This window comes from Ipomoea nil, unplaced genomic scaffold (genome assembly GCF_001879475.1).
Source record: "Ipomoea nil cultivar Tokyo-kokei standard unplaced genomic scaffold, Asagao_1.1 scaffold1805, whole genome shotgun sequence".
Classification (NCBI taxonomy): domain Eukaryota; kingdom Viridiplantae; phylum Streptophyta; class Magnoliopsida; order Solanales; family Convolvulaceae; genus Ipomoea; species Ipomoea nil.
Genome location: NW_017618233.1, coordinates 1 through 23,132, shown reverse-complemented (window position 1 = coordinate 23,132; position 23,132 = coordinate 1). Strand labels below are relative to the sequence as shown.

The 23,132-nt window shown below is 38.3% G+C and overlaps 2 protein-coding genes across 3 annotated transcripts; one reads left to right on the top strand and one right to left on the bottom strand.

Moving 5' to 3' along the window:
* The first annotated feature begins 6,310 nt into the window (after positions 1-6,310).
* Positions 6,311-8,648, top strand: LOC109192654. Its single transcript, XM_019343352.1, has 10 exons — positions 6,311-6,457; positions 6,638-6,673; positions 6,806-6,908; positions 7,004-7,091; positions 7,164-7,288; positions 7,377-7,455; positions 7,546-7,678; positions 7,791-8,040; positions 8,171-8,403; positions 8,469-8,648. The coding sequence occupies exons 1-10, from the start codon at positions 6,311-6,313 to the stop codon at positions 8,646-8,648; spliced, it is 1,374 nt and encodes a 457-aa protein (XP_019198897.1).
* Positions 8,649-10,882: 2,234 nt separating this feature from the next.
* LOC109192655 (putative vacuolar protein sorting-associated protein 13D) lies at positions 10,883-22,912 on the bottom strand. Of its 2 annotated transcripts, XM_019343353.1 has the most exons (16): positions 22,846-22,912; positions 22,593-22,709; positions 16,119-16,392; positions 15,594-15,707; positions 15,435-15,518; positions 15,193-15,243; positions 14,924-15,103; positions 14,559-14,836; positions 14,106-14,477; positions 13,960-14,023; positions 13,629-13,775; positions 12,690-12,794; positions 12,506-12,616; positions 12,315-12,419; positions 12,010-12,079; positions 10,883-11,896 (listed from the first exon to the last, which is right to left on the bottom strand). In XM_019343353.1, exons 1-16 carry the CDS (start codon positions 22,908-22,910, stop codon positions 11,199-11,201), a joined length of 2,835 nt encoding a protein of 944 aa, XP_019198898.1. In that variant the 5' UTR covers positions 22,911-22,912; the 3' UTR covers positions 10,883-11,198. The 2 variants fall into 2 exon arrangements, with proteins under 2 accessions (XP_019198898.1, XP_019198899.1); XM_019343354.1 differs by lacking the exons at positions 16,119-16,392; positions 22,593-22,709; positions 22,846-22,912 and adding an exon at positions 16,058-16,096.
* Positions 22,913-23,132: the final 220 nt, after the last annotated feature.

Genomic DNA, 23,132 nt, shown 5'->3' with positions numbered 1-23,132 from the left:
CGACCCAAAGTCTATCCTCTTTCCTTTCAGAGGAGAGCGACCCATGGCTAATTCGAAAGGTGATGGAAGGTGAAGAGATCAGAGTATTATTTATAGGATCCCCGAAGCCGAGGAGGAATCTAAACGGCCCTGGTGAATCAGGCGAGATGGCGAAGAATTCGGGCGTTATTGGGACAATTAAACCAAAGATTTGCTGATTAAAGGGAGGAATACTGCTACTTTCCCATACTCGTGTTAGAGGCCCGAGTATGAGAAAGTGAGGGACTAGTTGATGGGGTGAGGACCCCGACCCAAGAAGGCGGGCCCAAGAGAAGAGGCCCAAGATGGGGAAGATTCCAGAGTGGGTAGGTAGCGGCCCAGCAAGTGAGAATATGGGTCAGAAGTAGGGCCCGGCAGAGGCCTGGGCCGAGTCCAGGAGTCAGTCCCGGCCCAGGTTGAAGAGAAGACTCGGCAAAGAGCTGTTGAGTGGCATTTATCGCGGCATTTAAAGGGCTCGACCGAGCGAACCGTTAGGAAACCCAAAGGAGCCGTTGGACGGCCCGGTAACGGCACCCAACGGTCTTAAAATGTAATTAGCTTTAAAGCAGCCTTCAATGTACTTTAACTCGGCTGAAGGAGGGCCTACTATATAAAGGCCCCTCCGCCATTGTGAAAGGGGCGAGTCCATGCCCAGGCAATAAGAGGCACCGTTCTGCTATTTTCATTTCCTTCTAAAGAAAGTTCTTTTATTGAAAGGTGAATCCACCGACTAAGGTTGTGTTGGACCTCCCTGGGCCCAAAAACCCTAAAACCAACAGTTACAATTACTGTCAATAGATGATGATAATAAATAATTCAAAATATATAGTTACAATAGATATTGTTATAATGATGTAGTAAAAATTAACTTAAAATTTCTTTTGAAGTTTTCATGCATTGATAAAATTCTGATGTGTAAACTTGTTCAATTGGAGCCAATAGGGTGTCAACATTGTCAATTTTTTGGAAAATGGTCCTACCGTTTTAGAGTCCATGTGTAATTGTATTTATGATCAACAACTTTATACTTAGGTCACGCATGTCTGACAATGATGTAAGAACAATTTTGTCTGATAAAACAAATAATAGTATAATATTTGTAAAGTAATGTACAATTGTACCATTATAAAAATATATACAAAAAATATTATTACCATAACGACCTAAATCATAACAATAATGCAAAAATATAATTGAAATATTAAGTTTTTTTCTGATCTAAATAATCAAAAGAAGATTAATTAAACGAAAAAAAAAAAAAAAAAAAAAAAAAAAAAAAAAAAAAAAAAAAAAAAAAAAAACTTAACCTAAATTTGTTTTTTTTTAAATGCATAAAAATTAAATGATTTTTAAAGTTCTTGATTTATAATCTTTGATGCTTAACTTTAAATTTTATGTATTTTGTCGGACTAATTATTTGACCAAAGTTTATATTAGATTTTATATTATATATATTTTTAATACATTTTAACATATTCGTAGTATATGCTTAACAATTATTTCAACTCTAATTGTGATGTGGTTCGAACTTAAGACGTTTCTTATATAAATTTATGAGTAAGTTAAAAATAATAAATAGTTAATGAAATATTCCGTTATTAAAGTTTATACTAACGGAATTTAATTTAGGTTATTTAAGGGAAGAAAATAATATCATAGAGGGTAAATAAGAAAAATCATTAAAAATACTAAAATCAAAATAATATGAACCATCCATTTTAAGAAACAATAGTACCGACGTTTTTTTGTTCTAGTTAAGGGCCTAACATTATTGACTCGTATTGGAATTGTAGATATGTTCATAATTTTTTAATTTTATATTCACAATTATTGAACTCTAAATTCACAATTACAGAACTCTATGTTCATAATTACTCAACTCTATGTTCATAATTATAAAACTCTTTGTTCATAATTTTTGAACTCATATTCACAATTATTGAACTCTATATTCACAATTACAGAACTCTATATTCATAATTATAGAACTCTATGTTCATAAGTTTTGAACTCTATATTCATAATTATGAACAATTTTGAAACCATGTCCAGGGACGGAGCCAGGAATTTTGTTGAGAGGGGGCGAAGAAGCAGGAACAAATCCATCAATTTTTTCAACTGAAGGTGAAACATTAAAACAAAAGAGATAATTTAAAAAAAATAATAAATTATCCAAGAAATATAAGTATAAATATTGTTGGATATGAGCGAAAAATAAAACACATAGAAATTTTATTAAAAATATTCATAACAAAATATGAAGCATAATTAATTTGATAAAACAATTTGAATATTGACCACATTATAAATTACACAACTCATTTTTAATAGGGAAAATCGCACTTTTGGTCCCTCGGTTGTTTCTAGATATGCAACGTAGTCCCTCATTGTCAATTTTGTAAAATTAGTCCCTCAAATGTTTAAACCGTAGTCAATTTGACCCTCTAGTCAAATTTCTCTCAAACAAGAGTTAATACCATGCACAATTTGGTAATTTCGCAATGTCCTTAGTTACCCCATTCTCATCCCACGCCATTTACCCCTAATTCATTTCAGCCCTAGCTTTTATCTGGGATTAAATTTCTTTACCACCAAATCCTTGATCCTACTGTTGCTAAGAGGAGCCGGTGACGTTGAAGACCTGGAAGGCGGATGCCATTTTATGATTTAGGCTGCGAGGGAGGGCGTTGAGCGGTGCCGACGTGTAGATTCCTAAGCATGATTTTACGAGGCGAGCGGACATGGCTTTCGAGAAGTATGCGGCGACTCGCTGTGCGGAGGTCCCGTATGGGGTTGAGAGCTCGGAGACTTGGAGGAGCATTCTATTTGCTTCGTCTAAGTTGTCGGCGACGACGACTTTAGCACATTGTAGGAGTAAGGTTAATAGATGGAGGCCTTCTTCAAATTTTTCTATTGTTCAAGATCTTCATTTTCTCTCCTGATAATCGAGGACATCTGACAAATTTGGAACGAAATGGCCCAAAAAATTTTCTCCCAAAAACCTTGCTGCTGATTCCTAGTTCTCTTGTGAAGATTTGCTAAGTTACTTTTGAATTATGGATTTCCTTAAATTTTGATAAAATTGAATGTGCAGCATATAGGTTCTTTACCTCTAATTGAAATCTAGTATTTCAGGCCTTCTTTTTCTACTTTGGCTACAATGAGCACTTGTTCTATAATTGTGCGTGTCTGGGTTCTTGCCTTCGGCGACAAAGTCTGGTGGTGAAGCAAATTAATTTCCAGCATCGCAATTTTAGTCGGCGGCAACGATTCTGGTTTGTGGCGGAATCTATTCGTCGGCAGCGACAACAGTCTCCATTCGACGCAGCAGTGGGAATTAACTATGATCTGGTTCTCTTTCTTTTTAAATATTGTTTTCTTTTTCTTTTCTTTGGAAGAAGTGTATTCATTTAAAATTTTTGTCATCTGGGCCTCCCTTGCTACCTTTGCACCTTCAGATTCATTTCTGGAATATTTCCAAAATTTGCAGATTTCGGCGACCGGTCAACTGCCGGACCGGCGGCGCTACTGTCACCACTAGAATTTAGTTGTTGTGAAATTACCAAATTGTCCATAATTTTAACACTAGTTAGTGAGAAATTTGACTGGAGGGTCAAATTGCCTACAATTTAAACATTTGAGGGACCAATTTTACAAAATTGACAATGAGGGACTACATTGCATATCTAGGGACAATTAAGGGACCAAAAGTGCGATTTTTCCCTTTTTAATATAAAAGAATGTTATATATATATATATATATATATATAGAATCCAGATCAGGTGAGGACGTGAAGACTAATCTTGTGCGTTTGTTTTTTTTTTTATTTGGATGGTCCAGATTTGAGTTCTTGAGATGACATGGATTGATCTTTTTTGTTAAAGTGGGATAATAGTGTCTTTTTCTATTTTTTTTAAGTGTGAACGCATGTATAATCCTTGGCCAAATTGGTTTCCTATTTTCTTGGATCATCAGCGTTGCAATTTGGAGCCGCGATTTCTTCATCATTGATTGAGTGTTTGCCCATGCAAACTAATCAGTATTTTTTATTTTTTTTCGCTTGTTCTTTTGAGTATAATATTGTCTATATTTGGATTGTCGTGTATATGTATAAATGCCCGAGTAATACGATTGTGCATTCGTGTGTGCTGATTGTGCAACCTAGTGTTGTAAGTTGTGCACTATAGGCTAGGGAGTTGTGCATTATAGCACATAGTTCAATGCATCGTAGAACATTGGATGTTCACTGTATGATTTTTGGCGGGGTTTGAATGCACAACAATGAAGTCATTGATGCACAACACTCAGTATAGGAATGCACAACATTTTGTATAGGAATGCACATCTTTTAATAAGACTGATTTACCCTAAATTTATATATTTTAATATTTTAAAGGGATTTGTTTTCTTAATCCGTGTGATTTGTTTCTTTTAATCTCAATCATACATCATTCTGATTTAATGCTCTAGATTAGTCCTCACGTCCTCACCTGATCCGGACCCTATATATATATATATATATATATATATATATATATGTGTGTGTGTGTGTGTGTGTGTGTGTGTGTGTGTGTGTGTGTGTGTGTGTGTGTGTGTGTGTGTCTGTGTGTTTTATTAAATATTAAAAAAGCTATTAACAATGTGATTATGTTGAAGCCAAGAGAAATTATAAAATTATAATAATACCAAAAATGGATTCAAACTCTAGACCTTCACTATAACCAAATATATACCATGTGGCTTGTGATCCACTAGTATTCTGTTGCTCCCTTATGTGGGAGGTCTAAGGTTTGAGCATCGGTGTAGGCATAGATCGTATATTAATTCACTTCTTGTTAACATTTATCTGTTTTTTTATACTAATATTAAAATTTAAACTATATATACATATATACATACAACTATTATATATGGGGTGAGGAGGGCAGCTGCCCCCCCTTTGGCTCCGTCCATGACCATGTCCACCTTGCAAGGTAAACACGGTTCAACAATTTAATTTGCCCCAAAAGGGTGGGGCGGGCTCTAATTTTTTGAGCCCATATTAGAGCGGACTTTTTAGCCCGTCCCGCCAGCCCGCTTAATTTAAAAATAATAAAAAAATAATAAAAAAAAAAAAAAAAAACAGCCCTACATGGAAATTGTTATATCGTGCACAAAGGCGAACAATGCATTGTGCGCCCTCAAAAAATTAAATGTTTCGTATGTACAGAATTGTATAATATAATACACATAAACTCTTAACATAATATAATAATCTAACATAATAAATAATATACATAAACTCTTAACATAATAAACATAAACTCTTAGCAGAATACACATGAACTCTTAACATAATCCACATAAACTCTTAACACACACACAAACTCTTAATATAATATATCATTATAATAAAGCTCTAAGTTTCTGCTTAACAAATTCTCCCGCTCAATTAAAACGATGTCACTTTATGTCCACAAAAAAAAAAAAAAAAAAAAAAGTTGTACACTAAATGGTGCTAAACCAAGCTTAACGCGTGCACTTTAATTTTGACAGCTACTTTTTGGTAATACCAAGTAAAATAAAGCAATTTAAATAGACTTCTAATAATTACACACTTCTAAAGAGAGTGTTCATATTAAACACTGTGGTAGTATAAGTTCCGACCGAGAACTCCATGTGTCCTTTCCGTAACCTTGCCCTGCTTGCTCGATCGATTAGCCCGACCGCGTTGCTCGACTGATACTAGCCCGACCGCCTTGCCTTTGTAATAAAGAAGGGACAACACGTGTCGGAAGTAAGAGATGACAAAGGGCCAAGATGGCATGATGACACGTAGAAGACACGCGTGCGACATGCCGATAAGGAGTGGAGCTATAAATACCTTCTAATTACCTGAGTTAAGGGATTTTGGGAGAAATTAGAAAGACTAGACCCAGAGCTGCCCAACCGTACCCGGTCGGTCCTCGAGTTTAGTCGGATAGGTTCTCTTTAGGACCACGTGTATTAACACTATCACACTGCTTCAAAAACATACTTCTCAAATCTAAAATAAATAAATATAAATAGACTCATACTAAAGAGACTCAATGATGTAAATGTCTGATCACCATGCTCTTGGAAACTGAAAGGTCTCCAGCAGCATTCATACTTCCAAGATAACATCATAGATTTTGAAATCTAGTTTTACATTGTATATAAGCCTCTGTCGATGGAGACATCCACTCCCAACTTCACCATATCTTCAGTTCGAATCACCTGCCAATTAGAAAAACAAAAAAAAAAAAAAAACAAAATATCTGCAAAGAAACCATGCCAATGTATGCTGCTGTAAAAGATATTGGCCCTCTAGATAGGGAGAAAGCAATAAGAGTAAAGTGTGTTAGATGTTATGAAATAGCTGAAAATAGAGGCTCTACAGAGATAAAGAGTCAAGAAGTTTTGGTCTGCGATGAAGAGGTATTTTATTTCACTGTTTAATATTTTAGTTCACTGTTTAATGTTTAGGCTCTACACAGATTTATGCTCTACCAAATCGAGGCTCTAAACATATTTTTGATGTACACAGTTTTTTTCTGTTCATTGTTTAAGGTTTTCCTTATGCTAATGTTTTATTTATTTCACTAATCTTATGTGCAGGGAACCTTCATTCATTTGAATATGCAAAACAATGATGTAAAAAAATACAAAAATATTTTCAGAGAAGGGAAGCTCTATTTAGTCAAAAAATTTTTGGTGTTCACCCACTATTATATGTACAAAGCTTGTGATCACAAATATATGATCAGGCTAAACTATAAAACTCAGGTAAAGGCAATCAAATCCAAAGGTTTTCCTACTAAAATGTTTCAGCTAAAAAGCTATGACTCTTTGAAAGACCCTACTCAAGTCAATCACAAGGTGCTGTTTGGTAAGTATTTTGTTCTTATTTTTGCTATTTTTCATTCAACTATATTAGTATTTGGTCTACTATTCATTTATTTTCTATTTATACATATTTAATAGGCAGAGTGGTCGAGATCCATGCTCCTGTTGAAAAAATCATAGGAGGTAGACCATCCAAACTACTAGACTTTAAAATGGCTGACAATGAGTAAGTTTCATACTAATAAATCTGTTCCTATATTTCCAGTGATTATATTTTTTCTAACACACTTGCCTATAGGGGAAATACCTTACAGTGCACTGTGTGGGACAGTCATGTTGGTGCCATGCTACCATACTATGATGCAGGTCTTAAAGAACCACTAATTTTGGTTTTTCAGCTTTGTCGGGCAAAGGTGGTCAATGGTAAGTTATAATCATACATTATTCTTTTACAGTATTTCTAGGTTTTCCATTGTTCATTAACACCTATCATGCTAATAGGTGAAATCAGAATCACTAGCTGCTATGATGCTACCCAACTTCATTTCAATGCATCTTACTAGGAATTTGCTGATTTTAGGTCTTAGTAAGTGCCTGAATTTTATGTTTTATCTACACTCTACATTTTCTAAACTACTATATCAGACATTTATACAACTGTGTATTAATTTTACCTGTAGGTTAACTGCTGCAAACAGTCATTTACACAGTATCAGTACTGCAACAGTGCTGTCTCAATCAACAGGAATTGATGACTCTACGAGTGGTGCTTTGACTGTAACTAAAGTAGTTAATCTATTGAAAAAGAAGCAGGTTAGACTCTATGGTTCTAAAAACCATGAATACAATCCACAAAACTAATTATAGGTTAAATAAGATAGATTACATAACACAGAGTAACCAAGTGATTTCAAAAAAATTGTAGAATGGGGAATTCTATGTTTCTGCTAAAATTGTGGTCATTGAAGGTTCTTTTGGATGGATGTACATCTCTTGCATGTCACTAGGATGTAACAGAAAGCTTTATGAACAAGTAGGTGATCTGATTTGTACAACTTGTGATAAGAAATATAAAGAAGGAATGGTCAAGTATCGGGTCAAAGTTATTGTTCTAGATAAAGGTCTAGGAGATGTTCCCTTCCTTTTATGGGATAGGGAGTGTTCTGAATTAGTTGGTATCCCAACACACAGTTTGTACACAAAGTATAATAAGGTAAAGTTACATTACTTTTAAATTTAACACATACATATAAAGTCTTTTTTTATTTGTCTTTTTTAAAAGTATGCTATTTTCTGTATGTTAAGTTTCTGACATTCCAAAAGAATTGGAATCATTAGTTGGTATGAGAATGGTAGTTAAGATATCATTAAAAATGGAGTTCATGAAGGGAGCAAATTCAGCCTACACTGTTATGAGAGTTCTAAGGGATGAAGCCTTAGTCCTAGCATACTGTTCTAAACTGATTAAAGACCAAGACAAGGATTTGATATCAAAAATGATAGATGAGGACGAAGAGGAACATGAGGAATCAGATCAGGTAGTTATTGTTACTAAAGTAAAATCATTTTTTACATTTTTAATCCTATGTTTGACATGTTTTAGACTAAACTTTATTTTAATATACATGAAGCTTCTAATGGAGACAATGAGGTCAATAGTCCATTAAGTATACAACAGTCTCAAAGGCTAGACAATGAACTTGAAGATTCTAATGGTGTGAGGAGATCGCTTTTGGGCCAATTCTCCTCCTCTTGCAAGAAGGGAAAAACTGTGGCTGTTTAACAAGAAAAACTTTAAGATCTGGGAGACTACAGACTATTACCACATTAGTGTGGTTTTTTTATCTTTTTAGACTAATCACTTACCCTGCTCAATTTCACTGTGTTTGTGCTGAACAATTTCATTTTGTTTGAATCTATGATTAGACACTTTGCCTTTGTTATTTACCTATTGAGAGCTACAAGTTGTCTTGGGAAGAAAGAAGAAAGCTAAGGAGATTTGGGAGAATTACTTGGTTTATTCTTGTACTCTCTTTGATTATTTGTAAACTCTTTATTTTTATTATGAATTCTAGTTTAGCCATGCTCGGCTAAACACTTAGATTCTTGGGTTAAAGTATTTATGAACCTTTGTGCTTAGTTCTCATAATCTTTAATATATTATTATTTGGGTTTTATGCTTGTATTGCAATTGTGATTATATTGTTGTTGCTAGTAGTTCAGAGCCTGAATTACTTGTTTCATAGCTTTATTTATGTCATAACGGAAGTTAGACATAATTGAGAGTACACACAATTGCATTTAATTGTTGCACATTGGGAGAGGGCAATTATGTTAGGGAGTTTAATTCTTGATTATTGCACATCGAGAGATGATAGTAGTTAGGAGTTTATTATGAATGCTTGTTCTTATATTGTTGGGTGTTTATATCACGGGAGTGAATATTTACTAGGGTTAGAGATTACGTGAGTAACTCTATACAATATTTGCATTCTCACACTTGTTTAAACCCAGTTTTAATAATGTTCATAAGGTTGGCACTAGGTGATTAAATACTTGAATCCCAGAAATCTCATTCTCTCTCTATTGTTTTCGCAAACCTACTACCTTTCTTTTAAATTAGTTTTATATTTAATCAACCATCCATGATTTTCGTTAGGATTAGCTTCACAAGAATAAATTAGTAGCTAGTGCTTGATACGCCTCACTTCCCTGTGGATTGGTAACCCGATACTCCGTGTAATTATTTGTTTGAGAAATATACTACAATCAACCGTTGACTCGCTTCTCAGACAAAATCAACACTTTTCGTCGCTCTCGCCTCGTCACTTTGGCTGGAAAGTGCAATTAAGCGCATGTTATATCATGTAGCTGTGCCTTGCTCAGGCGACGCCTCGCCTCGCTTTTGCACTTAAGCTCAAAAAGCGCTTGCCTTTAACAAGTTTGATCTTAGGTTGCGAGATGCTATGATTGAAGAGATGAATGCTTTAGATCACAATGGTACCTGGGAATTGATTACTATGCCTGCGAGTAAGGATGTGTTTAGAAACCCGGAAAATGATTTCTGGAAATCATTTTCCGGGTTTTCAGTGTTTGGTAGGAAGGAAAATACTAAAGTCAGGGAAAATGAAGTTTATTCAATGGAAAATTCATACACTTTTCCGGAAAATGACTTCCCCTTTCTTTGAGGGGAAGTCATTTTCCGCGTTTTTCTTCTTCTTCGCACATCGTTATTTCCTCATTCGCACAATCATGGAGACTTTTTGTTGCGCCGCTTCCTTCTTGACCAACGGAAACCTTTGCCGCGCCGCTTTCTGCTCGACCACCGAAAACCTTCGTCGCGCCACTTCCTTCTCGACCACCGAAAACAGTTTCCGACTTGGAAACCTACAGATCTGGTTTTCCACGTCGAAAACCAGTTTGGTTTTCCGACTTGGAAAACCAGAGGGTTCCAAGAATGAAACCAGATTGGTTTCCTTGCCGGAAACCATGCTCTGGTTTGGTTTCCGCGATTGATTTCTTGCTGGAAACCAAACCAGTGCTTTGGTTTGGTTTCCGACAAGGAAACCAAAATTTTATTTTTAAAAAAAAAATAAATAAATTGTTGTTTGGGTTCTAAATGGGTTAAAAGATTATAGGACAAACTAATTTCTCTTCGCATTGGCATTATAATAATCAAAATGGTGAAGTATACAATTTTGTTCATTTTCCTACTCATTTTCTGAAAAATGAACCAAACACAGTTTTCTGTTGTGCAGCCAAACACGGGAAAAGAAAATATTTTTCCGAAAATGAGTCATTTTCCAGAAGTAATTTTCCTGCTTTCTAAACGGACCCTAAAAGACCAACTGGAGAACAATTAAAGGATCTATTCACAAAGGCCCTAAATAGAACTTGAGTTTGTTATTTGTGTAACAAGTTGGCCATAATTAACATCTATGTACCAACTTGAGGGAAAGTGTTATGGAATGTACATATATTATTAGGTAGCATGGAAATTTATAAGGAATTCAATAACATAAGGAAATAATGTCTTATTTCCTTCTTAGAGGTCTTTTAGATGTACATATAGAACTGTGTATTCACCTTTCTATTCACTGATTCAGAAACCTTCTCTTCACTTTCTCAGGCACTGACAATACCACAGTTGAATGCATTACAGCTCACAATACGAGCCACAGAAAGGACAAGGACAATGAGTGTTGTCAAATTTCAGCTTGATTGATTACGTACTACACAATTGGGGCATATGTACAAAACAATTAACATATCCTCTGTTTTTCTCCAACATTGTCATGATAAGTTTAGCCACTCTTTTAATTTGTTTAAAAATCTACCTTAGGCTACTTTGGTGCAAAAGATGCACATGGCACCGGCCTTGCTCTTTAGCCTGGTCAATTGCAGACAAAAGTGTGTGTAGAAAGTCCGTTGCCCTTTCTTTTGATGTAAAGAGCAAGTCAGTTTGGAATAATGGAAGAGGAGCACGAGGATTATTGTTCCAGCTTCGCTTGCCTTCTGTTCCCCAACCTCTTTTCTGCTGATTCTGCTTCATTACTATATCTGACCTACTTCCTATGATATGCACCACCTCACCATCATTATCAGCATGGATGATGCTATCCATTCCAATCTCCATGTCTATCACCCATTCCAGGTTAGCAGGAACTCCACGAAACTCGGGCTTACCCAAATTTTCCAAACTTTTGCTACTGACAACTAAGATGAGTCTCTCAGTGATGATTACAAATCTCCCATCCTCTTTGAGTGCATTACAGATGACTAGGACCTCATCCTTGAGATTTAAACTATCATCAACCTCCTGGAGTACAGATGATCCAATTGCTTCCTCCCAACAGTATGGCCTCAAGGGGTATTCCCTGCTTAAATGCCTTGGCAAACGAACCCTAAAGCGGTGGCATCCACTGTGATGCCGCTTGCTCCAATTTCTAATGCTTTGTGCTGTTTTACCAGTGATATCAAGGACACTAGCAGTAGGTTTTGCCACGAGTCCCGTCACACCAAGGGCTATACCTGGAACAAAGGAAAATCTTAAAACATGAATTAAACCTCTCACGCAGCTTGCAAACACCATTACCACAGCGATAAATTAATCTAGAAATTAATCTTCAACTAGTAAGTAATACCTGAGACTACTCCTGGAAGTCCATGTTTTTCAGCCCCCTTTATAGGTGATTGTAGTAGACCAGTTAGTCCCTGAGTATCAACACAACAAACTTCAAAAAAGGTAAAAACAAGGAGATAAAGTAAACTTGCAAGACTCAGAACTTTCTATATTACTATACAGCCATACAGGTTAAATTATTTGATGAGGTGTACTAAGAAATTCTAGCACGTCAGTGCCATGAAAAGTAGACAAATCAAACAAATAAAAAGAATGGATAAGAAGAGGAAACTAAAATCAATGTAGCTATGAAGTGCAAGCAAATACCTCCAGGAATTCATTTATTACACCTTTACTCTGGGCGGATATTCCTTTCTGGGGTCTATCCATATTTGCTATACTGTGGTCATCAAATGTAAATGCAACAATGCCCTACATTGTTAAGGTTGAATTGCATTTTAGATAAAATAACCACAGGATTTACAATTCTCAAGTGTTAGACAAAGGCAATCATAAACCTTCTGTGCAGCCTTGCTAAATTGAGTGGCTGTATCACTTATTGCATAGACAGTGTTGCTCAAGAGACTGGAGGTGCCTTGTGCCATGCCTTTAATAAGTCCTGCACGACTCTGCAGAAGCAATTTTGAGCCTAGTATTAGAAGAGAAAATTTGATTAGTGAACAAATCATATACGTATAGTACCTGGAAAACACTTTGCAAAGGAGCTGATAAGAAATCTTTGATGCCAAGAGTTACACTCCTTGCGAACCCCATTGGATTACCTATCACTCCAGCTGAACCAAGCACCTGTAATGCAATCAACAACAAGTCCTGGTTGCTACTAAATTCAAACCTTTTTGGTTGCAAAATTAGAAGAGGGTCTATAGAAATAATTGTAGCAAAACAGGAAGCTTTTGGAGAAGTGCAGATCACGTTGGAAATTCTGGATTGTTATCAATTAGAACATGTCAAAGAAGTAACTTCATACTTGGTCAACAAAGAAAATGTGCACAATGAAAAATTTGTACATAAATTGCCAGAATAGCAAATCAGGAGACAGAACACTTTAAGTGGCACCTTGGTTTTTGTTTCTTGTATTTTATTGTTATTCACATTATAATAGTCCATTCTCAATACAATGCTGTTTTGTTTCCTTTGGTTGAATGTGCAGCAGAAACCTACTAATCAATGGTCAAGGGTTCCAAGGACACTAGAGAGTAAAGCACAGTATTTCAATTGGATCTTTCAACTAGTCTTCATGATTAAGGATCCTATGGACTCTGGAGCCTTCAATGGGTTCTAGGGTTGAAAGTATAAGACATCATATTCTCATCTTTCTTTTGTATGGTGTCACTAGGTAAATAGCCTGGCATCGACAAAATGAAGCACATCATCATTGTAGAACCAAGTGGAAAATAATTACCATCCTAATATCCTCCTGTAATGGGTGTAAATAACAAATATGTACATTTACCTTCAACTCATTATATATGCATATAGGCATTCCAAACATAAAATGCAATGGAGAATACAACTAACCAATAAAGTACCTTTAGCTGATGGTTTGATATGAGGTATTTTTACAGGGTTCTAGCATTTAAATATTTGAACACTGAGCTCCTTGTGATGAGAACCACTAACCTTATACATTTCATGAAGAAATTGTCTACTGTAATGCCCAATGAGGATCTCTTGGATGGATTCCCAGCTAGCTAGTTGATGTGATAGAATCAAATGTTTGAGATGAATTTGTGCTCCCTCCACATCAGCAAGTGCCATTAGACCACTCTGTAATTCTTAGTGTCACAGGGCTTGAATTGAAAAAAGTTATATAAATATAATTCTAATTGCAACAATAGCAAAAATGCACTGCCCTTTGGCACTTCATATGCTAAAATCATTGAAAAATGTTTATACTGTATGAACTTCTGAGTCTCGGATATGCATGGCACCTTCACCAATCACCACTTACATGAACAAGAGATTCACCAGATGTAAGGACCCCATTTCGAAGCATCCAAGGACTGCTAGAAAAGCTGCATGAAAAATTCATGCTGCATAGAATCAAGTTTTGTACACAGTACACTACAAGCATGACTAGTGGGAAGAATGACTTACCTTAAAGTCAGTTTGATTGAGGACATATCAAGAAATTCAACATATATTTTCTTCTGCTTTCTGGCCAGAAGGTGAATCTGCTGCCATGGTGCACCAATAGGGATTATTGGAGGCAGCAAAGAGTTCTTGCTGCTTTCATGAAATAAAGTAATGTTTGATACAGGGTGCTGCTTAGAATTTGAATTCAGAGGTTCAAAGTCTAGAGAGCAGGAATGGATAGACAAATCCGATTCCAAATCAGAAAATATTGGATGTAGGGTTGGACTCATATGCTGCAACACTCTGCTCTGCAACCTTGAAGATACTGACTTGATAAAGTCAAACAAGCTCAATATCACTTCTTGATCAAGTTCTAGATGAAGTTCAGCCACTCTGCAAGTACAAAGCATGTAACATGTCAAGGAATGACAAAACTAGCAAAAATTTTCACAGCCGCTGGTGCAGAAAACAAACCTTAAGCCTATATATTCAAATGAAACCAGTGAAAGATATTTGTTCCTCCACTTTGCTACAACTACAGAGAATGCAGGTTCCTGGGTCCCAATAGCTGCATCTCTTGTATCTCTACTGGTAATGCCAATATTATGGTCAAAAGATAGGATGACAGGGTAAGGAGTACCAGGCAACTGGTTATCGATTTGCAAAGACATAATTTGCAAGGAGAACTTTTGTTGATCTAGACTCTGCCCAAAATTCATGGTAATGTTCCTTGCACAAGCAAAAAGCAATTCCTACAAAATAAAACCCACAAGATACCAAGGGTTACTTTTGGCACCTAAAACAAGGTTGTAATATCCTCTATATAAAATTTTAGGTACCTCTGGTATAGAATTTATTAAAGATATTCCAACAAAGGGAATGTCAACCACAATTCTCTCCTTGAAGTGAGCAACAGATTCAAGCTTCCTGGCATGATTTCCTTTATCTTTAAACTGTGGGAGACATGGGCCCTTTGAATCGTTTAAATCATGGCAGCTTGAATCAATAATGCGAAGAACCTTATCACGAGGGAAAAAGAAAGAAACATTATTTTACAGGGAATAAATAAACAAAAGTATTTACACCCCCATAATCATAAAATAAGCACCTTAGTTGCTCCTTCAGAACAGACAGAAACAAGCAGAGTTCTTTCAGGTTTCTGTAAAGAGTAAGCAGATATTACAAGCTTAACAAATGAAACAAGCTCAGCAAGCAATGAAAAAATATACAAATTATTATTGTTGATGGTGATGTTATTATTATCACTTTGAATCCCAGAATAAAAGGATTACAGTTATAAAAGCAAAAGACAGTAGTAAAAGAGCATTAATAACAGACATCGGAAGGTACCTCAGAAGTAGCTGATAAACAAACAGGTGTGTAGTCCTTTACGTCATCAAGAGTATATGATCCTACGACACGTTCACCAGGAACCTTACAGATTTCAAGAAAAATTACTCATGTATGTCCACCAGATGTCATTCATCTGTCAAATGTAGCAGATCATACCTCAACAGTTAAACGATGCGGGTAACAAGGTTCATCCCATGCATAAGGGCAAGAACTGTAGGAGTAAATCATCGTTTCAAAAGCCTCACACCTTTGTTGGTAAACGCGTAGTCTCTGCATCTCGTCAAAGACATCATGTCAGATAATAAGTATATCTGATATTTGACGATGGATATCTTAATTCAAGAGTAAAGAAAAACTTCAAAAATTTAAATGCAAGTTACTATGTTGAACTGCATTATTTCATGAACCAGCAGCATATACTGTGATTGCTCTCTAGAATTGGAGCATAAATTGCCTTAATATTTTGGGAAAGCAACAGCAAAGTTGTAAGAGCAAAGCACATCATCTCAACCATTTTATGTATACACAAAGAACTAAATAGATTATAAGAATAAAGAAAATTGAATACATATTAGAAAAAGGTTGATTGAGCAGCTGTCAGAGTTGATTTGCATGAATACCTTTGCAACACAAACCTGAGGCATAAAGCTTACTGTGCAAATACTGGCATAACGCACTAACCTCCTTTGAGAAATTATCAATCCTGTATGGCATAGAGCCTGTGTCATCATCTGACAAAAGAATCAGGTTTGTCCCAGAGTTTCCACGTGGGCTTCCAACAATCTTTTCATCTCTAATGGAGAAATCAGCACTTTGCACTTCTACGCGAATCATATTAACAGCACCAGAAACAAAGTTTCTCATTTTCACCTGAGTATCACCTAAATGTTCAGGCAAGAAGCATCCTGACCATTGCCATCCAGGTTCAACAAAACGAAAAGAAACTAGTAATTCTCTGCAAAACATTGAAACAAAATTCTTAGAAGTATAGGGTGCAGATTGTGGGCAAGTATAGCCATAATGATGGCCAATAGGCTGAGAAGCACCTCTACTTTCAGGACATCCATTTTCTGAGAACTCTTTCTAGAGTGTTGAATAGTAGAAAGATTCATTGTATTCAACTCAAAAGAACTGTACAAACATCTACTATTTAAATAGGAATATGCTATTAACCTAATGGGCCTATTTCTAAAAGGACCTAGGGTTTCAACACTCCCCCTCAAGCTGGAGAGTATAAATCATATGCTCCAAGCTTGTTACAAATATACTCAACCCTTGGAGCTCTAAGGGGTTTTGTCAAAATATCAGCCAATTGATCTGCAGAGTTGACAAAGCTTGTTTTGATACACCCTGACACAATCTTCTCTCTAATGAAGTGACAATCAACCTCAATATGTTTGGTTCTCTCGTGATAAACTGGATTTGAGGCAATATGTAGAGCTGCTTGGTTGTCACATATCAATGTCATTTGAGCAACCTTGCCACATTGCAACTCTTGTAGTAAGTGCTTCAGCCACATAAGCTCACACGTGGCAAGGGCCATGGCTCGGTATTCAGCTTCAGCATTGGACCTGGCAACAACATCTTGCTTCTTACTTTTCCAAGATATGAGATTACCACCAATGAGTACACAATAACCCGAAGTAGAGCGCCGGTCAAACGGACAACCAGCCCAATTTGCATCAGAATACCCAACAACCTGAGCATGTCCTCTATCTTCATATAGTAAACCTTGTCCTGGTGCTCTCTTGATATACCTTAGAACCCGAAAAGCACCATCCCAATGAGTATCACAAGGATTCTCAAGAAACTGACTCAACACACTAATTGCAAAAGAGATATCTGGTCGTGTGATTGTGAGGTAATTCAATTTTCCAATTAATCTCCTATATCGTTCTCGGTCAAGTAATGGCTCCCCTTGTCTTGGTAAAAGTTTAACATTCGGACCCATTGGATTATCTACCGGTCTATAATCCAACATGCCAGTTTCTTCTAAAATATCCAGTGCATACTTTCTTTGAGAAATGACAATACCACTACTAGACTGGGCTACTTCAATTCCAAGAAAGTATTTCAGCTTACCCAAATCCTTAGTCTGAAATCGACTGAAGAGATACTCTTTCAACTGAGATATGCCCTCCCGATCACTCCCTGTAATAACAATGTCATCCACATATACTACAAGGTATATGCATTTCCCATTAGAATGACGATAGAAAACAGAATGATCAACTTCACTTCTAGTCATACCAAACTCACATACCACAGAGCTAAATCTTCCAAACCAAGCCCGTGGAGATTGCTTCAAACCATACAAGGAACGACGAAGTTTACATACCAGACCAGGCTCCCCCTGAGCAACAAACCCAGGTGGTTGCTCCATATAAACCTCCTCTTGAAGATCGCCATGTAGAAAAGCATTCTTGATATCCAATTGGTGTAAATCCCAATGATTGATTGCTGCCAAAGATAAAAGTAATCGAACTGATGCAATTTTAGCTACAGGAGAAAAAGTATCAGTGTAATCCAGACCAAAAATTTGAGTGTAGCCTTTTGCCACCAGTCGTGCCTTAAGGCGATCAATCTTGCCATCAGGGCCCACCTTCACAGTATAAATCCACCTACAACCAACAACGGTTTTACCAGGAGGGAGGGGAACCAACTCCCATGTGCCACTAGACTCCAGGGCCTCCATCTCAGTGAACATGGCTTGGCGCCAATCGGGATCCGAGAGGGCCTCACGAGTGGATTTAGGTATAGACACAGAAGAAAGGTGAGAAAGGAAGGCAAAGTAAGGAGAAGATACACGATGATAACTCAAAAAGGTATATATAGGATGAGGGTTACGAGTAGAACGTGTACCTTTCCGGATAGCAATGGGTGCCTCAGTGGGATCAGCGTCAGATTGCAATTGAAGTGGTGGAACCGCAGCCGGAGGAGGATCGGGTGGCATGGGTGAGTCAACAGGAGCCTCAACAGACACAGGGCGAGGACGGCGATGGTAGACTTGAAGGGGGCGGTCAGGAGCAATTGGAGGATTATGATCTTGAACAAGAGGAAGTGAACCAAGATAAGGAAGAGGGAGAACCTCTGAAATAGAGACTGCGTTACCTGGTGTGGGCTGGAAAAAAGAAGTAGACTCAATAAATGTGACATCAGCAGACACAAACGACGATTAAGTTCTGGAGAATAACACCGATAACCCTTTTGGTGGCCAGGAATAACCTAAGAAAACACACTTGACAGCTTTAGGGGCCAATTTCGAATGCCCAGGAGTCATGTCATGAACAAAACAAACACACTCAAAAACCCGAGGTGGAAGAAGGAAAAAATCAACAGAAGGATACACAATGGAATATGGCGTTTCATTGTTTAGGACTGAGGATGGCATGCGATTTATCAAGTAACACGCAGTAAGAATAGCATCAGCCCAAAAATGATGAGGAACATGAGAATGAACTAACATAGTGTGAGCAATTTCAACTAAATGTCGATTCTTACGCTCAGCCACCCCATTCTGCTGAGGTGTGTAAACACACGACCGTTGGTGTAACATACCCGAGAAGTCATATAGGATTGAAAGGGGTTAGAGAGATATTCTTTAGCATTGTCACTACGCAGAACACGAATGGGTTTACCAAATTGAGTTTGTATTTCAACACAAAAATTTTGAAAAATCTGGAATAACTCAGAACGATCTTTCATAAGGAACAACCAAGTACACCTAGAATAATCATCTGTAAAAGTGACAAAGTAACGAAACCCCAAAGCAGAATTGACACGACATGGACCCCAAACATCAGTATGGACTAAATCAAAAAGAGACGCAGCCCGATTATTGACTCTCCGTGGAAAGGATTTACGTGATTGCTTTCCAAGGTGACACGACTCACAATCTAATGACTCTATAGATAAACCTGGAACCATCCGTCGAAGTTTGGAGAGACTAGGGTGGCCCAAACGACTATGGAGAAGCAAGTGAGAATCTGTAGAAGCATAGGCAGCAAGATCACCACCACGGAGGTAATAGAGGCCTTGTGACTCAATCCCAGTGCCAATCACCTTCCCGTACTACGGTCCTGCACAACAACCGAATCCGCACAAAAGGTTACAGAACAATTAAGGGTACGGGTGATTTTACTCACAGAGATAAGGTTGAAAGGACTATTAGGAACATATAAAGGGATAGGATAAACTGATTTTAAAGGGAAAGATGGCATAGGATGAGCCTGACCAACACCGGCAGCTGGTGTTTGATTGCCATTAGCTAAGGTAACCATGGGCAAAGCCTTAGACTTTGTGACATTAGTTACCAGAAATATGGTCTGAGGCACCTGTGTCTAGAATCCAAGTATTTGTGTTACTAGCTTGAGAAAGACACAACAAAGAAGAGGTACCAACGGCGAGAGATGAAGCCATAATATTATTCAAAAGGAAAGGGAAAAACTGCCTCAAAGGATGGTTGACCGGAAAGTTGACCGTTGACCGGTGAGTTGACCGTTGACCGGCGAGTTGACCGGCAGAGATGAGAAAACGGAAAACACAGTCTGAAGCATTTTCTCGAGACGAATCCAACGGTGGTAACGTTGTCACGATCGGAGGTCGGTACAGGCAGATCTGGCCGGAAAACAGTGGCAGGTCTCGGTGACGGCGGCGGCGCGTGCGGCGGCAGACGGCGACCGGACTTCGGGCTTTGGCTCGCGACGAGGCTCCGGTGAGGCCTGTGGTCTTGGTTTGGGAGAAGAACCACCAAGCAGATGTCCAAAAGCAAAAAAAACAGTAGCGGCGGCGTGAACTCCGGTGGCGGCAGCGGGAAAGAAAGCGGAATTATTATTTAAGGTTTAGGCTCTGATACCATGTTGAATAGTAGAAAGATTCATTGCATTCAACCCAAAAGAACTGTACAAACATCTACTATTTAAATAGGAATATGCTATTAACCTAATGGCCTATTTCTAAAAGGACCTAGGGTTTCAACATAGAGTATTATGATGTCCTCATTAGGAGGGAAGTAAAGGTGCTTTTTGTGGAAAACATTTAATCTTATTTTCAGCGAGAATTGCAAGTTGTTTGTGCTTTGAATTGTTCATTTCTTATTTCTCAGTTTCCGTTCACATTAGAGGACATTTTGTCTTTATTTCCATTTATTACTCACTTTTGTTAGACAATGAACTCAACTTGTATATTTCTATATGTTCTGTGTATATGTACAAGGGAGTGTAGAGCTATTTATTATACAAGACAAGAGCTAATCCTAGCCGTAGATTTCAAACACCTAAACCTAAGGCTAAGAGAGATCCTCTCAACTAACACCCTATTCCTCTAACACTCCCCCTCAAGTTAGAGCATCCAACTTGTTACATATGTATCACATGAACCATAGGACTCCACACTAGACTCAAAACTTCCAAGGCTAACACCCAAGTCTTGAACACATCGAACAACCTTCGAACCACGTTGTGCCAAACCAGTCCACAACGGACCTTGTCGCACCAACAACACTTCTACAGAGCCAACAAAAGCTAGCCCAATCACCACCAACGCCGCACCTGCCTCTCACACCCCACACCCTTATCACCGCTGCCTAACACCATAGCGTACTTGCCTCTCACTCCACAAACCCCTAACACTCCCCCTCAAGTTAGAGCATCCAACTTGTTACATATGTATCACATGAACCATGGGACTCCACACCTAGACTCATAACTTCCAAGGCTAACACCCAAGTCTTGAACCACTCGAACAACCTTCGAACCACGCTGTGCCAAACCAGTCCACAACGGACCTTGTCGCACCAACAACGCTTCTACAGAGCCAACAAAAGCTAGCCAATCACCACAGCGCCGCACCTGCCTCTCACACCCCCACCCTTATCACCGCTGCCTAACACCACAGCGTACTTGCTCTCACTCTACAAACCATTAGCGCTGCTAGACCACATGCACCTGTCCCTCTCACCATGCACCCTTATCAACGTTGCCTCACACCACAGCGTTTCCCTGGTGCATGCACGTAAACCGATTCACTCTGAATCATTCTCTAGCCGTCGGCCTCCCCCGCGGCATATGCTAGGTCCGCCCACTCCTGGCACCTGTGCTGCCCACTCCTGCAGCACCCCTGTTTACGCACACTAAACATGCTGAACTTGACTCAACTCAGACCCTAAAATTGCTCCCATACCAAATTAACTTAAAACGAGCGACAAACTATGACAACCAAACACAAGCTCAAGACTTATTAATACGATAAACAAAAGAACCTACTGCCTAATTATTCCTCGTCAGCAGCACAAACCTAACCACACATTATGCTTCCAATTAATTTCCAGAAGCATTCATCAACTAGACCTCCACGCCATTTTTTATTTGTAGCCATGAGACCACCCAGCTTCGTGGACCTACCTACCATCTCTCTCTCGATCGTCTCTCTCTCGCTGGTTCCCCTCCATCTCTCTCGACCAGCAGCAATTCCTCCGACGCGCAGCTCCCTCCAGCGACCTCTGTTTCTTCCCTGGCGTGCACAACAGATCCGGTGAGCTTGGAAGCTTCTCTCTGGCAACTCTGCTGCCTGTGTTGCTTGACGAAATGGGATCGCCAACACGTTTTGCTGGAAAAGTCACCGGAAATGACCTCACGTGCCTCCACCACCACCCCAGACCTCTTGGGCTCATAGAGACGAGCCGGCCGGTACCAGCCTCGACCGGAGAAGATGCCAGAATAGTGTGCACGCGCCGGCGCGTGGCGTCGGAATCCTAGGACTGCGCCGGCACGTGGCGGCGCATGAGAACTCCGGTGGCTGCTCCGCTTTTTCCGACGGCGTCGCCTCTTCTTTCCGACCAAAGCCCACTAACCACTCACCTCAGTCTCGCTCTAATACCATGTTAAACAATGAACTCAACTTGTATATTTCTACATGTTCTGTGTATATGTACAAGGGAGTGCAGAGCTATTTATACAAGACGAGCTAATCCTAGCCGTAGATTTCAAACACCGAAACCTAAGGCTAAGAGAGATCCTCTCACTAACACATATTCCTCTAACAACTTTCTTCAGGCAATCAATATACTTTTTTTAATTTTTATAAAAAATTGACAGAATGAAATGAAAACTGATAATATTTGAAAAAGGACAAGGTATAAAGTATAAGGTATTACACCTTGTTGTATCTGTCCATCGAATATGGGAATGTTGTCCAGCCTCCAATAGAAAAACAACATCAGTTCCCTTTTGCCTGTAGCACAGGTCCTTGTTGCAGGCATTACTGATCACATATCTGCAGAATTACGGTGATTTATGCACAATTACTAATGAGAAAGGATCAAGATTGTATACTAATTGCTGGCATGCTATTACGCTCCTGTCTTAGAATAACAAAAGTAAGGTCACACATAATGGTCTCAAGAGAGTACCTGGGTTGAAAAGTAATAATCTTTGTCCTTCCAGAAAATGGTGCAGCAACAGCACTAACAGACATTACGTACCAGAACTTTTGGATGGTTGTGGAACAACAACAGAAGTTGAACCAGTACGGGGGACAAGGGAAAAAGCATTTGACCAAGACTCAGGGCATTATGTGTAACACAAGCAGACAGGAATCTACTGACCTTAACTACAATTTTATCAGAAGAGAAACTTGAATCGGGAGAATACATGCAGCAATTAATCACGTCACTTTCATTTTCAAGGAAATCAGAAG

Bases quoted from the DNA above. Each gene is read 5' to 3' on its own strand.
- LOC109192654 (XM_019343352.1), top strand. From the start codon at position 6,311: ATGCCAATGTATGCTGCTGTAAAAGATATTGGCCCTCTAGATAGGGAG. The intron at 7,456-7,545 runs GTGCCTGAATTT...TTTTACCTGTAG, and splicing joins CTGATTTTAGGTCTTAGTAA to GTTAACTGCTGCAAACAGTC. The intron at 8,041-8,170 runs GTATCCCAACAC...CTGTATGTTAAG, and splicing joins GGAGTGTTCTGAATTAGTTG to TTTCTGACATTCCAAAAGAA.
- LOC109192655 (XM_019343353.1), bottom strand. From the start codon at position 22,910: ATGTCTGTTAGTGCTGTTGCTGCACCATTTTCTGGAAGGACAAAGATT. The intron at 15,244-15,434 runs GTACCTTCCGAT...TACTCTTTACAG, and splicing joins GTTTATCAGCTACTTCTGAG to AAACCTGAAAGAACTCTGCT. The intron at 12,617-12,689 runs GTACTATACGTA...TTGCTTCTGCAG, and splicing joins CTTTGCAAAGTGTTTTCCAG to AGTCGTGCAGGACTTATTAA.